Source organism: Bufo gargarizans, chromosome 1 (genome assembly GCF_014858855.1).
Source record: "Bufo gargarizans isolate SCDJY-AF-19 chromosome 1, ASM1485885v1, whole genome shotgun sequence".
In the NCBI taxonomy this organism is placed as follows: domain Eukaryota; kingdom Metazoa; phylum Chordata; class Amphibia; order Anura; family Bufonidae; genus Bufo; species Bufo gargarizans.
This window is the reverse complement of record NC_058080.1, coordinates 479,724,947-479,741,577: the sequence shown is the minus strand read 5'-3', so window position 1 is coordinate 479,741,577 and position 16,631 is coordinate 479,724,947. Positions and strand designations below refer to the sequence as shown.

Below are 16,631 nucleotides of genomic sequence, written 5' to 3'. Positions count from 1 at the left end.
AATTTACCTAATTGCGAGCACAACTAACAGTGCCTCCCGTACCTATTATTACCCTAGCAAACGGGAACAATTATGTTTGATGCTGGATATGATCTCGTCTGCAGTGTAACTCAGCAGCTTACAACCTTATCACAGATATAAAGCTCTATAATATTCTTGAGTGAAACAACTGGGTGAATTGAATTTGTGAACAATACTGTCATATAGCCTGATGCAAGACAGGACCCCCTAATTAACTAACTACAAGCTTACTGTCGTCTTTAGGCGCCAATCTGTACTTGGTGCATGCACGCTCTTACTGACCCAGGTCTGCTATTCATTCAATGGTGACTTAAATCAGACAATGCAAAAAATGAAGAAGCGGCTTCAGAATAGAATGAAGGTCCTCTTAAAACTTCTCCTTTATTATAATATATATAACAGCAGACACATCCACATCATATGCAGTGATCGTTAACGCGTTAACGATCACTGCATATGATGTGGATGTGTCTGCTGTTATATATATTATAATAAAGGAGAAGTTTTAAGAGGACCTTCATTTCATTCTATTCTGAAGCCGTTTCGTCATTTTTTGCACTGCCGTACATAGGACTCACCCAAGGCATCAGAAGTCGGGAGTATTAAAGACCGAACAGGTGAGCTGGAAAAGTATGTATAAAAATTTAAATCAAACAAGTCTTTCCAGCAACCATGACACCATGCAGGGTGTGTAGCTCCGTTTCACAGCTCTTACAGCTTTCCGGAAACCAATCTTCTTTTCTCTGGACGATATCTGGATAACCAACAGCAATCTGTCACTTTCAACAGTGATTCCGGCCACTCCAGCTCACACTGACGCCTGGATGCCACTGGATTCGGTCTTCCAGCTCCTGTGTCCCTGAAAAGATGTCTGCCGAACTCTATCTCCTGCTTCTTGTCCAGTTAGATCACCAAACCTCTCTATGCATATTCAAATTCCATCAGTAGCTTAGCTGCGTGGGGAAACAGCGGCCTCTAGTGGTCAAAGAGCACAATGACAGCCCGAATAAGTCAATATACACATCAACAGTGGGGACTGTTTCTCCATCTTACATTGATGTGACAGAACAAGATAAAGAAAGCTTTATCTTTAGACACACAATACAGCTAGTTTAGGGTCAAACAGGGATAGTGTTAGGGAAGATAATACGTAGAGTAGTTAGATGTATTTTAAAGGGGTTCTCCAGGAATAAAAAAAATGAAGATACTTAAGTATTAATTTATAATAAATATAGTTACAAATACCTTTCATTACTTAGAATGGCTTGTTTTGTCCAGGGAGCAATCATTAGGAGAAATAAAATGTCTGCTGTCCTATCAGTACACACAAAACCTGTCCTAATCACACAGGAGGACAAGGTACTTCGCCACAATGATCCATAGGGCTGCCTCATCCTCCTCTCTGCTTGTCAGGAAATATGATCCTGAATACAGGTGAATCTCTGTGGGAATGGAGATGATGAGGAGACATGAGAGGAGGGTGAGGTGTGGCTAATGAGCAGCACAGCAGAACTTGTTTACAGTCTCCATTACTGTGACAACACATTACCACAGTCTGTTCTGTCCATCCTCGATGTACTTCATTATTAACTAAATTCCCCAGAGATTCAGCTAATGGGACAGCGGCCATTTTGTTTCTCCTAATGATTGCTCCCCAGACAAAACGAGCCTTTATAACTAATGAAAGGTATTTAAGAATATATTTATAATAAAGTAATATTTAAGTATTTTCATTTTCTTAATTCCCAGAGAACAGTGTAGTGTACTAGTTTGTATCACTGGCCTGCTAGTCATTCAATGAGTCTCTGCTTGCGCCGAACATGAATATCTAAAGCTACAGTTCTCAATTTTTTCTTAATGTGTAGGAGGCAGTTAGCAACCCGATTAACATAGAAAAATCATAAATGCCCTGACTGATGTATTTATATGTGTAATAATTACATTGGACTGTTCAATTGTGCATCTTTTACTTAAAAACTGCTGCAAAGTTAAATTAGCAATTGCCCAAACCTGACCTGATGTAATTTCCTGCATCACAGTCATGGTGTATTGTAGCGTTCAGTTGTCTCACATCTCCTGCCTTGTCTGTCATGTTCCATAATGTGCTACAGCTTACACTTGCATTCTAATGCATTCTGAATAGAAAAGGATCCGCTCAGAATGCATAAGTTTGCATCAGTTTGCCTCCGTTCATTCACCATTCCGCTTTGGGGACAGACACCAAAATGCTGCTTTGCTCATCTCTAGTTATAAATATAATCATGTGTCATCGCCCTAATCCTGCAGATGAAGCCTGTGTCACACTAGCCTGTTATAGGTGGGGCTCACAGCCTCCTCCCATTGTATTTGGGAGCTTACCTTGGAGGTTTGTGGTATCTTGGCTGTGAGTCGGACCTTAGCACCTGTAAGACAGTGTTCATACACTAGAGGTAGGTTTAGCAGTAGGTCCCGCGCCAACTGAAATACCTTGATGGTGTGTACAGGCTCCGATATGTTCTTGACCTGAATATATTGGCTAAAGTCTCATTTTAACATCTAGCGTGAGGGTTTAGCCTTATGTTTTCAATTGCATATTTTGCAGTGATTTATTTATTTATTCTCATATTTTCATCCACACATTATTCCATCTTGTGTAGGATTTTTGTGTGGCACATGTGGTCCACTGCCGGCATTCTCCCTTGTATGCATTTTTTGCTGAGGATTGCCGTTAGCAGCGGATGGCATGTGGAGGTTTTTCTCCCCCTGTTATAAATACGTTACAATATTTGGGGTTCTGAGCATTTCCTCCCATTAAGGCCAGTTTATTCAGTGATGTGTCTTTATATGTATGGAATGTGCCATTTTTCTTTTATCTTTGGTAACATTCTGGTGCACCTGGTAGCCATTAAGGCTGGGTTCAGACCTGAGCGTTTTACAGCGCGTTCCTACGCGCTGTAAAACGCTCAACAGGCAAGAACCAATGCTTCCCTATGGGAATGGTTCTCACCTGAGCGTTTTACAGCGCGTACGATCATGCTGTAAAACGCCCGACGCCCCAAGAAGTACATGAGCTTCTTTGGGGCGTCTTGTCGCGCGTTCCCGTACATAGACTTCAGGGGGAACGCGCGACAATGGGCGTTCGCTTGTCTCTGTATGCACGATTGCAAACGCCCGTACAATCGCGCATACAGAGCGCTCCATCGCGAACGCTCAGGTCTGAACCCAGCGTAAGGACACTTTATTCAGTGACTTGTAAATTATGATGAGACATACACCTTGTAAAAAATTCAGTGTATCCTCTGGCAGTGCAGGGGAAAATCATGAAGTAGAAAAAGCTATTCTTGATAAATGACCCCCATTGTGTTTCTGTATCACTGGTGCTACTGCTAATACAGTATAGCAGCACAGTGAGATAACGGTATAATAGGCACTCCTTCACAAATACTTTGTAGCATTTCTTTTTTTTTTTCACATGCAGCAAAAGAGCCTAAAAGCCACAAAAAAATTAACGCTCAGTGCCGTAATAGTATGTAACAGCAATATCACGGGCTCAGGAGCTGGGTCCACACTATCACTTGTGGGTATCTGTTGTAATATACTGCTGACAACCTGCTCTTTAATATACAGCTGACACCCTGATTGGAAATAACACTGATTTTGACAATTAACACTTCAGATGCTTTTGTCAATAGTAACTTCTGTCCTCCAATTGGCACCCCGAATAGACAATTTCAGGGTTGTCATGGTAATCGAGAGTATACTGAAGGCCCCAGTCATTTTTGGTCACCTCATCTCCTAACTAAAATTGAATAAAAAATTATCAAAAGGTCCCATGTATCCCAAAATGAAATCAATAAAAACTATAGCATTCCCTGCAAAAACTCTTCATACAGCTCAGTTGACAGAAAAATAAAAAAGTTATGGGTGTCAGAACATGGCAACTAGGCTTGAGTGAATCGACCATCAGATCATAGATCCGAAGTTGATTCATTCAAATACTTCACTTTTAATGCTGTATCAGTAGAGGATCAAAATGTATGGGCTTTGTTGAGCCAAAGTTCTTCTCGTCCGAATCCATGCAAGACTTCGGTTAATTCCAACTGTATGCATATCTATGTATTGAAAACAATTTTAAATAGCAATCCAAACTGGGCTTTGCTACTGAGGAACCAGCCCCTTTGGGATAAAATGAACTTTGGCTCCACGGAGCCAATACATTTTAATGTTGTATGGATACAGCATTAAAATTTAAGTATTTGAACGCATTGATTCGAAGGTCGATTTGATCAAGCCTAATAGCAACAGAACAACACAAAGCTTTTTTAATTTTTTAAAAGTAGTAAAATATATCAAAACATAAATTTTGTAAGTCCGTAATTGCACAGCCCCACAGAATAACAGGTCAAACACCATAAAAATGAGGGGGAGTATCCCGGGAAGCAGAGGATCTAAGGTCCACGGAGTGGCTAGGACCAGACAATAATTTCTCCTAAATACAATAACCCATTAGGGGAAGAAAGGTATTTTATATCAGCAGATTCAGTCCTACCAGAAATTATACCTGGTTTACTAGGGTTGATCCTCCTGACAGATTTCTATAAAAAAATAATTTGGGCCCCAATGGGGCTCACAATCAAAGTTCCCTATCAGTATGTCTTTGGAGTGTGGGAGGAAACTAAAGTATCCGTAGGAAACCCACACAGACACAGGGAGAACATACAAACTCCATGCAGATGTTGTCCTTTGTCGGATTCGAACCTAGGTCCCCAGCGCTGCAAGGCACCAGTGCTAAATATTAATAAACAGCTAAACAGTTACAAAAATAAATAAATATATAGAATAAACACATTCTTTTCTATAGACCAAGGCTACTTTCACACCAGCAAAAATGCTTCAGTTACTGATAACACAACCGTCCGTTTGTATTATCTTTAACATATCTTTAACATTGCCAAGACGGATCCGTCAATAACTCCATTGAAAGTCAATAGGGGGACGGATCTGTTTTCTATAGTGGCAGAGAAAATGGATCCATCCCCATTGACTTGTATTGGGGGTAATGCCGGATGCATCTTGCTCTGCATCCCAGGACGGAAAGTAAAATACAACATGTTGCGGTTTGCTCTCCGGTCTGGAAACGCAACTAAACGGAACAGAATGCATTTTGGAGCACTCCGTTCTGTTCAGTTCCGTTTTGTCCTCATTGACAATGAATGGGGACAACATTGAAGCGTTTTTTCCCGGTATTGAGCCCCTATGACAGAACTCAATACCGGTAAACTAAAATGCTGGTGTGAAAGAAACCTTACGTCTAATCTCTTGTAAGAAGCCTGCATGACATGATAGGGATGGGTTTTCAGCCTCTATATCAATGTTCTCTGACATCATGAAAATATGTTAAAAGGGTGAAGGACTGAAACAGTAGTGCACAGTTTAAAAAAAAATCATGGCAAAGCCACACAAAATTTGTTGCCAATTGGTGCAGTTTTTGCAATGTGGTTTTTGGTTGCACAAAACTGTATTGTCTAACCTTCAAAAATGCATAGCCAAAAAACACTTTTTTTTATAATTGATCCAATTCACTCTAAGCCGTGTGCATTTTTGACCACCCTATATGAAAGATCTTTAAAGGGGTATTCCAGAATTTTACTATTCATGGCATTTCCTCAGGATAGGTCATCAATATCTTATTGGTGGATGTCCGACACCCTGCATCTCCACCTATAAGCTGTTTCAGAGTAGCTCTAGCACTGGAAGCTAGCATATGCACTACTCAGCTCCATCCATTGTGTAGGGAACAGTGATGGCCAGTTCGCATTGTTCGCCCGTGAACATATGCGGGCTGCCATCTTTTTTCACAAGTCCGGCGAGGCACAGGTAAGCCCTTACCTGTGCCTGTGCGCGAGCTGGTCTGAAATAAAGTGCGGTTAACGGGAGCTGGCAGTTCCGAGAACAGCCACCGGGGGCCTTCATCGGGCTGTTCTCGGAACTGCCTGCTCCTGGTGACCGCATTTGATTTCAGACCGGCTCGCACACAGGCGCAGGTAAGGGCTTACCAGTGCTTTACCGATCTTGTGAAAAAAGATGGCAGCCCGCATATGTTCGAGGGCGAACAATGCGAACTGGCCATCACTGGTAGGGAACACTTTAATGGGAGCAGCGCTGTGGTCACCAGCTCCATCTACTACAAAATGGACATAGATGTGTAGTTCTGGCACATATTCCATCATCAGAGCTACTCAGCAGATTGGCAGGGGAACAGGGTGTTGGACCGCCATTGATCAGATATTGGTGACCTATCCTGAAGACAGGCCATCAATATTAAACTCCTGGATTTCCCTTTAAATGTTTTGTTAGAACAGTTTTAAAAAAAGAAGCCCAGAATATATTACAAGGGCGCACAATTTTCATTGTATAATTGTTTGTCAAAAACAAAAAAAAACTGAAATCAGTAGCCTGTATGGAGCCCACTTACCTGTTGTAAATAGTTCACTCCTTTGCACATGATGTCTCCAAAGATCCAGCTGGGGAGCGGATAAAGTGTTGCAGTAAAAGGGACACAACATACCAGGAAAGTTATATCTGTCGTGGCAAGATTTGCTGTGAAGAGAAATGATAAATTTACAATAATGATTACTACAACTCCAAATCTTAGGGTATGATCCAACAGTGCGGTTGGGCGTATGCAGCCAAGCCACGGCTGCCTGTGGCATCATTTTATTGCAAAATTATGTGGCCGTTGGTTACTTCAGGTGGGCACTGCTTGGCTGCATGTGCCCAGCTGCGCCTTGAGGTTGCAGCATTTAACATTTTTATTTTGTATATGCAATACATATTCTCGTTTTAAAAGAGATTGAATGGTCTGCATAATGTTCCCTGCGTTTTGGTTTAACACAATATAAAGTACCGACGTGAATGAAGATTTCCTGGCACTGCTGATGCATACCAGAAAAAGTGAGCTTTTAAGTCCACTTTCTTGTACTGAATTGATCTAACCAACATATGGAGAGTGACACCTGTTGGATGTCACTTGTTCATATGGTTATTGAAGAAACACACCATGCAAAAACCTGTATTACAAATGATACCACTATACAAAACACACATACAGGTGAAAAATTTGAATATTGGGCAAAGTTCATTTATTTCAGTAATGCAACTTAAAAGGTGAAACTAATACCGTCAAGCCTTTATTTGTTATAATTTGGATATGGGTTACAGCTTATGAAAACCCCAAAGTCACAATCTCAGGTACCCTTTGCTCAGGGGTAGAGTTGAGCGGACACCTGGATGTTCGGGTTCGACGGGTCCGGACAAATTAACAAATAAGTTTGAGTTCGGGACCCAAACTTGACCCCGAACCCCATTGAAGTCAATGGGGACCTTAAAGGGCTTCTGTCACCCCACTAAACTCATTTTTTTTTGGGGGGGGGGGGGGTACTTATAATCCCCATACATTATGTTATTAATCATTTTCGTTCTGTAGATAAGGCAAAAAACATACTTTTATAATATGCTAATTACCTGTCTACCATCAAGTAGGGCGTCTACTTGCTGGTAGCAGCCGCAAAAAAACTGCCCCCTCCTCCTGTTGATTGACAGGGCCAGCCGCGATCTCCTCCTCCAGCTGGCCCTGTCTGCATTTCAAAAATCGTGCGCCTGTCTTGATTCGGCGCAGGCGCTCTGAGACAAGGAGGCTCGCCTCCTCAGCACTCCCTCAGTGTGCCTGCACCGATGACGTCTTCTCTTTTGGTGATGTCAGCGGCGCCTTATGTAGAGCAGGGATATATAGTAACATAGAATATAAGGCCAAAAAAAGACATTTGTCCATCCAGTTTGGCCTGTTATCCTGCAAGTTGATCCAGAGGAAGGCAAAAAAACAAACTGAGGTACAAGTCAACTTTCCCCACTTAAGGGGGGAAAAATTCCTTCCCGACTCCAATAAGGCAATCAGAATATCTCCCTGGATCAACAACTCCTCTCTAGTAGCTATAGCCTGTAATATTATTACACTACAGTAATTCATCCAAGCCCCTCTTGAATTATTTTATTGTACTCACCATCACCACCTCCTCATGCAGAGAGTCCATAGTCTCACTGCTCTTACTGTAAAGAATCATTGTCTATGTTTGTGTACAACGTGAATAACCCTAATGTTGATAATATTTCAGGGTACTGTAGTTGCCCCATTCCAGTTATTACTAGTTGCTCTGAACCTGTCACGGGGCTGAGGATGGGGAAAACCCTCAGCCGTGCGATGCCAGGTGTTGAAGTGGCTACTCGGCCATGAGCACAGGATAGGGAGCAGGTCACCTCCTCACGCATCCCTAACCTGACCCTAACTCCTAACCAGCATGGGCCGACCTTTAAGGTAGGAGGACCCATGCGCAGGAACCTCGGAGCCCTATCTTACCCTCCGCAGATCCCTGAGCTAGGAGCTGGGTAAGACAACCTACTCCTCCTTGGCACGGAGGAGCAGGAGCCTCAATGGCCAAGCTGTTGGGAAAAGGGGAACACTAGCAGACTAATGGAAATGGCAGGCGAACTAGGTAGTTCTACCAACCTGCCACAGCCTTGCTGACTGGATCCCTCAAGAGACAGGAATCCAGAACCATTAGCTGCACCAAAACATAGAAAGCTCCCAACAGAAGAACATACAACCTCACCAACATAAAGACATCAACAAGAACAATAATTTTATGACCACAGGGGTGGCTCTCACAGGCAGGTCAAATACACAGGAGGCTGCTCCAGCTAGCAGGGCTGAAGCAACCTACTGAACCATGCAAAACACTCAGGCTTTATAGGCCAAGAAGCCACACCCACAGTCAGACATCACTCACACACTGGGAAGGGAGTTAACCCTTCCAGCACCACAGAAGGGAAAGTCACAGACAGGGGAAGTGTCCAACAGATCACACTGTGGCTGTTGCCGCTGGCAACAACATGGGTGGCAGCTGTCCAGAAAGACAGCCCGAAGGCCAGGACACTGCCACCACATGTACAACATACCAGACGCTGCCACGGGCAGCCACAGTGAAAGGAAGATGTACGTGCGCACCAAACAACAACAAGTGCACACCAGACATACAAACAAAGTGCATCCACACACGCACACAACTCCCCGGGAACCGCACACATAGCTGTTGTCCGCGGCAACCGCACTGAGGCCAAATACATTATGCCTCAGCTGCGGTTGACACAACAACCACAACCGCGGGCAACTGTATGCGGCTCCCAAGGAGTCACGACCATAACCGTGGCCGTGACAGAACCCTCTCCAGCTCTGCTATGTCTGCCTTGTTCACAGGAGCCCAGAACTGTACACAGTACTCCATGTATTGAAGAGAATAGGGCCCAATACTGATCCCTGAGGTACTTCCTCTAACTTTTTCATTGGTCCGATATGGACCATGACAGCTGGGTCTTTCAGCCCCTCCCAGTAATCTGTCAATAAGAAAATCACAGCCAAAAATTTGAGAATTTCACCCAACAATGTAACAGACGAATTAGTGAAATGTATTTCTCTTTCCACTATGTAGAGCAGGGGTTAATCACAGCCAAACATTTTGGAATATCACCCGACAATGTAATAGACAAATTAGTGAAATGTATTTCCCTGTCCACTAGGTAGAGCAGGAGTATTTCACAGCCCAAAATTGGTGAATTTCACCCGACAATGTAACAGACAAATTAGTGAAATGTATTTCTCTGTCCACTAGGTAGAGCAGCCAGAAACTGGTGAATTTCACCCGACAATGTAACAGACAAATTAGTTAAATGTATTCCCCTGTCTACTAGGTATAAGTACAGACAAATTAGGGAAATTTATTTTATGTATATTTATATCTAGTAGACAGCTACTAGATAGAGCAGGGGTATATCACAGCCAAAATTGGTGAATGTCACCTGACAATGTAACAGACAAATTTAGTTAAATGTGTTTCCCTGTCCACTAGGTAGAGCAGGGGTATATCAGCCAAAAATTGGTGAATTTCACTCGACAATATAACAGAAAAATTTGTTAAATGTATTTCCCTGTCTACTAGGTAGAGCAGGGGTAAATCACAGCCCAAAATTGGTGAATTTCACCCGACAATTTAACAGACACATTAGTGAAATGTATTTCCCTGTCCACTAGGTAGAGCAGGGGTATATCACAGCCAAAAATTGGTGAATTTCACCCGATAATGTAACAGACACATTAGTGAAATGTATTTCCCTGTCTACTAGGTATAGCAGGGGTATATCACAGCCAAAAATTTGGGAATATTACCCAACAATGTAACAGACAAATTAGTGAAATGTATTTCCCTGTCCACTAGGTAGAGCAGGGGTAAATCACAGCCCAAAATTGGTGAATTTCACCCGACAATGTAACAAACAAACTAGTTAAATGTATTTCCCTGTCCACTAGGTAGAGCAGGGGTATATCACAGCCAAAAATTGGTGATTTTCACCCAACAATGTAACAGACAAATTAGTTAAGTGTATTTCCCTGTCCACTAGGTAGAGCAGGGGTATATCACAGCCAAAAATTGGTGAATTTCACCCGATAATGTAACAGACACATTAGTGAAATGTATTTCCCTGTCTACTAGGTATAGCAGGGGTATATTACAGCCAAAAATTTGGGAATTTCACACGACAATGTAAAACATTACAGGTCCTTCTAAAAAAATTAGCATATTGTGATAAAGTTCATTATTTTCTGTAATGTACTGATAAACATTAGACTTTCATATATTTTAGATTCATTACACACCAATTGAAGTAGTTCAAGCCTTTTATTGTTTTAATATTGATGATTTTGGCATACAGCTCATGACAACCCAAATTTCCTATCTCCAAAAATTAGCATATTTCATCCGACCAATAAAAGAAAAGTGTTTTTAATACAAAAAAAGTCAACCTTCAAATAATTATGTTCAGTTATGCACTCAATACTTGGTCGGGAATCCTTTTGCAGAAATGACTGCTTCAATGCGGCGTGGCATGGAGGCAATCAGCCTGTGGCACTGCTGAGGTCTTATGGAGGCCCAGGATGCTTCGATAGCGGCCTTAAGCTCATCCAGAGTGTTGGGTCTTGCGTCTCTCAACTTTCTCTTCCCAATATCCCACAGATTCTCTATGGGGTTCAGGTCAGGAGAGTTGGCAGGCCAATTGAGCACAGTAATACCATGGTCAGTAAACCATTTACCAGTGTTTTTGGCACTGTGAGCAGGTTCCAGGTCGTGCTGAAAAATGAAATCTTCATCTCCATAAAGCTTTTCAGCAGATGGAAGCATGAAGTGCTCCAAAATCTCCTGATAGCTAGCTGCATTGACCCTGCCCTTGATAAAACACAGTGGACCAACACCAGCAGCTGACATGGCACCCCAGACCATCACTGACTGTGGGTACTTGACACTGGACTTCAGACATTTTGGCATTTCCCTCTCCCTAGTCTTCCTCCAGACTCTGGCACCTTGATTTCCGAATGACATGCAACAGTCCAGTGCTGCTTCTCTGTAGCCCAGGTCAGGCGCTTCTGCCGCTGTTTCTGGTTCAAAAGTGGCTTGACCTGGGGAATGCGGCACCTGTAGCCCATTTCCTGCACACGCCTGTACACGGTGGCTCTGGATGTTTCTACTCCAGACTCAGTCCACTGCTTCCGCAGGTCCCCCAAGGTCTGGAATCGGTCCTTCTCCACAATCTTCCTCAGGGTCCGGTCACCTCTTCTCGTTGTGCAGCGTTTTCTGACACACTTTTTCCTTCCCACAGACTTCCCACTGAGGTGCCTTGATACAGCACTCTGGGAACAGCCTATTCGTTCAGAAATTTATTTCTGTGTCTTACCCTCTTGCTTGAGGGTGTCAATGATGGCCTTCTGGACAGCAGTCAGGTCGGCAGTCTTACCCATGATTGGGGTTTTGAGTAATGAACCAGGCTGGGAGTTTTTAAAAGCCTCAGGAATCTTTTGCAGGTGTTTAGAGTTAATTAGTTGATTCGGATGATTAGGTTAATAGCTCGTTTAGAGAACCTTTTTATGATATGCTAATTTTTTGAGATAGGAATTTTGGGTTTTCATGAGCTGTATGCCAAAATCATCAATATTAAAACAATAAAAGGCTTGAACTACTTCAGTTGGTGTGTAATGAATCTAAAATATATGAAAGTCTAATGTTTATCAGTACATTACAGAAAATAATGAACTTTATCACAATATGCTAATTTTTTGAGAAGGACCTGTATATGTGAGGGCCTGCTGCTGAGCTGTCCCTCTAAAACATTTCGGGTGAGGGCCTGCTGCTGACCATCTAAAATATTATATGTGAGTGCCTGCTGATCAGTTGATGCTCTAAAACATTATATGTGAATGCCTGATGGTGAGCTGACGCTCTAAAACATTATATGCGAGTGCCTGCTGCTAAACTAACCATCTAAAACATTAGGGGCGAGGGCCTGCTGCTGAGATGACCCTCTAAAACATTAGTGGCGAGGGCCTGCTGCTGAGCTGACCCTGTAAAACATTAGTAGCGAGGGACTGCTGCTGAGCTGACCCTCTAAATCAATAGGGGCGAGAGACTGCTGGTGAGCTGACCCTGTAAAACATTATATGCGAGGGCCTGCTGCTGAACTGACCATCTAAATCAATAGGGGCGAGGGCCTGCTGGTGAGCTGACCCTGTAAAACATTATATGCGAGGGCCTGCTGCTGAACTGATTCTCTAAAACATTAGGAGCGAGGGCCTGCTGCTGAGCTGTCCCTCTAAAACATTAGGGGTGAGGATATGCTGCTGAGCTGACCCTCTAAAACATTAGGGGCAAGGGCCTGCTGCTGAGCTGTCCCTCTAAAACATTAGTAGTGAGGGCCTGCTGCTGAGCTGTCCCTCTAAAACATTAGGGGTGAGGACATGCTGCTGAGCTGACGCTCTAAAACATTATATGCGAGTGCCTGCTGAAGAATTGACCCTGTAAAACATTATATGCGAGGGCCTGCTGCTGAGATGACCCTCTAAAACATTAGTGGCAAGGGGAGGGCCTGCTGCTGAGCTGACCCTCTAAAACATTAGTGGCGAGGGCCTGCTGCTGAGCTGTCCCTCTAAATCTATAGGGGGAGGGCCTGCTGGTGAGCTGACCCTGTAAAACATTATACGCGAGTGCCTGCTGTTGAACTGACCCTCTAAAACATTAGGGGCGAGGGCCTGCTGCTGAGCTGACCCTCTAAAACATTAGGGGCGAGGGCCTGCTGGTGAGCTGAAGCTCTAAAACAATATATGTTAGTGCCTGCTTATTAGCTGGGGCTCTAAAACATTATATGCGAGTGCCTGGTTTTGAGCTGACGCTCTAAAACATTATATGCAAGGGCCTGCTGCTGAGCTGACCCCCTAAAACATTAGGGGCCAGGGCCTGCTGGTGAGCTGACCCTGTAAAACATTATATGCGAGTGCCTGGTTTTGAGCTGACGCTCTAAAACATTATATGCAAGGGCCTGCTGCTGAGCTGACCCCCTAAAACATTAGGGGCCAGGGCCTGCTGGTGAGCTGACCCTGTAAAATATTATATGTGAGGGCCTGCTGCTGAGCTGTCCCTCTAAAACATTAGAGGTGAGGGTCTGCTGCTTAGCTGACCTTCTAAAACATTAGGGGCCTGCAAGAGCCTGCAGTTGAGCTGACCCTTTAAAACATTAGGGGCAAGGGTCTGCTGGTGAGCTGATGCTCTAAAACATTATATGCGGGTGCCTGCTGGTGAGCTGACTCTCTAAAATATTATATGCGAGGGCCTGCTGCTGAGTTGACCCTCTAAATCATTAGTGGCGAGGGCCTGCTGGTGAGCTGACCATGTAAAACATTATATGCGAGGGCCTGCTGCTGGGCTGACCATTTTAAACATTTCGGGTGAGGGCCTGCTGCTGAGCTGACCATCTAAAACATTAGGGACGAGGACCTGCTGCTGAGCTGATGCTCTAAAACATTATATACTAGTGCCTGCTGGTGAGCTGACCCTCTAAAACATTATATGCAAGGGCCTGCTGGTGAGCTGACCCTCTAAAACATTATATGCAAGGGCCTGCTGCTGAGCTGACCTTCTAAAACATTAGGGGCCAGGGCCTGCTGGTGAGCTGACCCTGTAAAACATTATATGTGAGGGCCTGCAATAGAGCTGACCCTTTAAAACATTAGGGGCAAGGGTCTGCTGGTGAGCTGATGCTCAAAAACATTATATGCGAGTGCCTGCTGGTGAGCTGACGCTCTAAAACATTATATGCGAGGGCCTGCTGATGAGCTGACCCTCTAAAACATTAGGAGCAAGGGCCTGCTGCTGAGCTGTCCCTCTAAAACATTAGTGGTGAGGGCCTGCTGCTGAGCTGTCCCTCTAAAACATTAGTGGTGAGGGCCTGCTGCTGAGCTGTCCCTCTAAAACATTAGTGGTGAGGGCCTGCTGCTGAGCTGTCCCTCTAAAACATTAGGGGTGAGGACCTGCTGCTGAGCTGACCATCTAAAACATTAGGGGTGAGGGCCTGCTGCTGAGCTGTCCCTCTAAAACATTAGTGATGAGGGCCTGCTGCTGAGCTGTCCCTCTAAAACATTAGGGGTGAGGACCTGCTGGTGAGCTGACCCTCTAAAACATTAGGGGTGAGGGCCTGCTGCTTAGCTGACCCTCTAAAACATTAGGGGCGAGGGCCTGATGATGAGCTGACCCTCTAAAACTATAGGGGCGAGGGCCTGCTGATGAGCTGACCCTCTAAAACATTAGGAGCAAGGGCCTGCTGCTGAGCTGTCCCTCTAAAACATTAGTGGTGAGGGCCTGCTGCTGAGCTGTCCCTCTAAAACATTAGTGGTGAGGGCCTGCTGCTGAGCTGTCCCTCTAAAACATTAGGGGTGAGGACCTGCTGCTGAGCTGACCATCTAAAACATTAGGGGTGAGGGCCTGCTGCTGAGCTGTCCCTCTAAAACATTAGTGATGAGGGCCTGCTGCTGAGCTGTCCCTCTAAAACATTAGGGGTGAGGACCTGCTCGTGAGCTGACCCTCTAAAACATTAGGGGCGAGGGCCTGCTGCTGAGCTGTCCCTCTAAAACATTAGGGGTGAGGACATGCTGCTGAGCTGACGCTCTAAAACATTATATGCGAGTGCCTGCTGAAGAATTGACCCTGTAAAACATTATATGCGAGGGCCTGCTGCTGAGATGACCCTCTAAAACATTAGTGGCAAGGGGAGGGTCTGCTGCTGAGCTGACCCTCTAAAACATTAGTGGCGAGGGCCTGCTGCTGAGCTGACCCTCTAAATCTATAGGGGGAGGGCCTGCTGGTGAGCTGACCATGTAAAACATTATACGCGAGTGCCTGCTGCTGAACTGACCCTCTAAAACATTAGGGGCAAGGGCCTGCTGCTGAGCTGACCCTCTAAAACATTAGGGGCGAGGGCCTGCTGGTGAGCTGAAGCTCTAAAACAATATATGTTAGTGCCTGCTGATTAGCTGGGGCTCTAAAACATTATATGCAAGGGCCTGCTGCTGAGCTGACCCTCTAAAATATTAGGGGCCAGGGCCTGCTGGTGAGCTGACCCTGTAAAATATTATATGTGAGGGCCTGCTGCTGAGCTGTCCCTCTAAAACATTAGAGGTGAGGGCCTGCTGCTTAGCTGACCTTCTAAAACATTAGGTGCCTGCAAGAGCCTGCAGTTGAGCTGACCCTCTAAAACATTAGTGGCGAGGGCCTGCTGCTGAGCTGACCCTCTAAATCAATAGGGGCAAGGGCCTGCTTGTGAGTTGACTCTGTAAAACATTATATGCAAGGGCCTGCTGCTGAACTGACCCTCTAAAACATTAGGGGTGAGGGCCTGCTGCTGAGCTGTCCCCCTAAAATATTAGGGGTGAGGGCCTGCTTCTAAGCTGACCATCTAAAACATTAGGCAGGAGGGCCTGCTGCTGAGCTGACCCTCTAAATCATTAGGGGCGAGGGCCTGCTGCTTAGCTGACCCTCTAAAACATTAGGGGTGAGGGCCTGCTGGTGTCACGGACGGTGTACAGGAAACAAGGCAAAGCAACATGCATAAATGACTCACTGGATCCAAGAGCTAAGGAACCAAAGGGAGACCCCTGCAGAAGACCTGGCACTTTCCCTGGCTGCTCAGCCTATGCAAAGATCCGAATGGTGGAAGTTTGCATATCCACGTACCTTGACTATATAACCCCTGAGCACCCTACAATAGTGAGGGGACACGACCACCGGCTTCCTACACAAGATACGGAGGGAGTCAGGGTCACCTGGGATCCAGCAAACAGAAAATAACAGATAAATGTTCAAACCTTAACTTTGTAGCAGACAGGAGAACAAGATCAGCATGCACACACACTCCAGGAAGAAGTATAAGCCGCCCAGAAAAGCATTCTGGGGAGGAATTTAAAGGGAAGCAATTAGTCCAACACATGACAGCTGAGAGAGGCTAACGAGATGAGGAACTGAATACCACAACAAAGAAACTCAAGGGGGAGGTTCTGAAAGGCCTCTGTCAGAGCTTCTCAGCTGTCTGGTTGTGACAGTACCCCTCCCTCTACGAGTGGACTCCGGACACTCAGAACCCACCTTCTCAGGATGGGACCTATGGAAAGCCCTGATGAGACGAGAGGCCTTAATGTCCGTCACTGT

General features: G+C 44.8%; 1 protein-coding gene across 1 annotated transcript in view; it reads right to left on the bottom strand.

Moving 5' to 3' along the window:
* Window positions 1-16,631, bottom strand: part of LOC122927958 (G-protein coupled receptor 54-like) — a 298,952-nt gene that overhangs the window by 170,947 nt on the left and 111,374 nt on the right. The window contains exon 2 of the mRNA XM_044280328.1: window positions 6,476-6,600. Coding sequence (XP_044136263.1) covers window positions 6,476-6,600 — 125 coding nt within the window. The remainder of the gene's footprint in view (window positions 1-6,475; window positions 6,601-16,631) is intronic.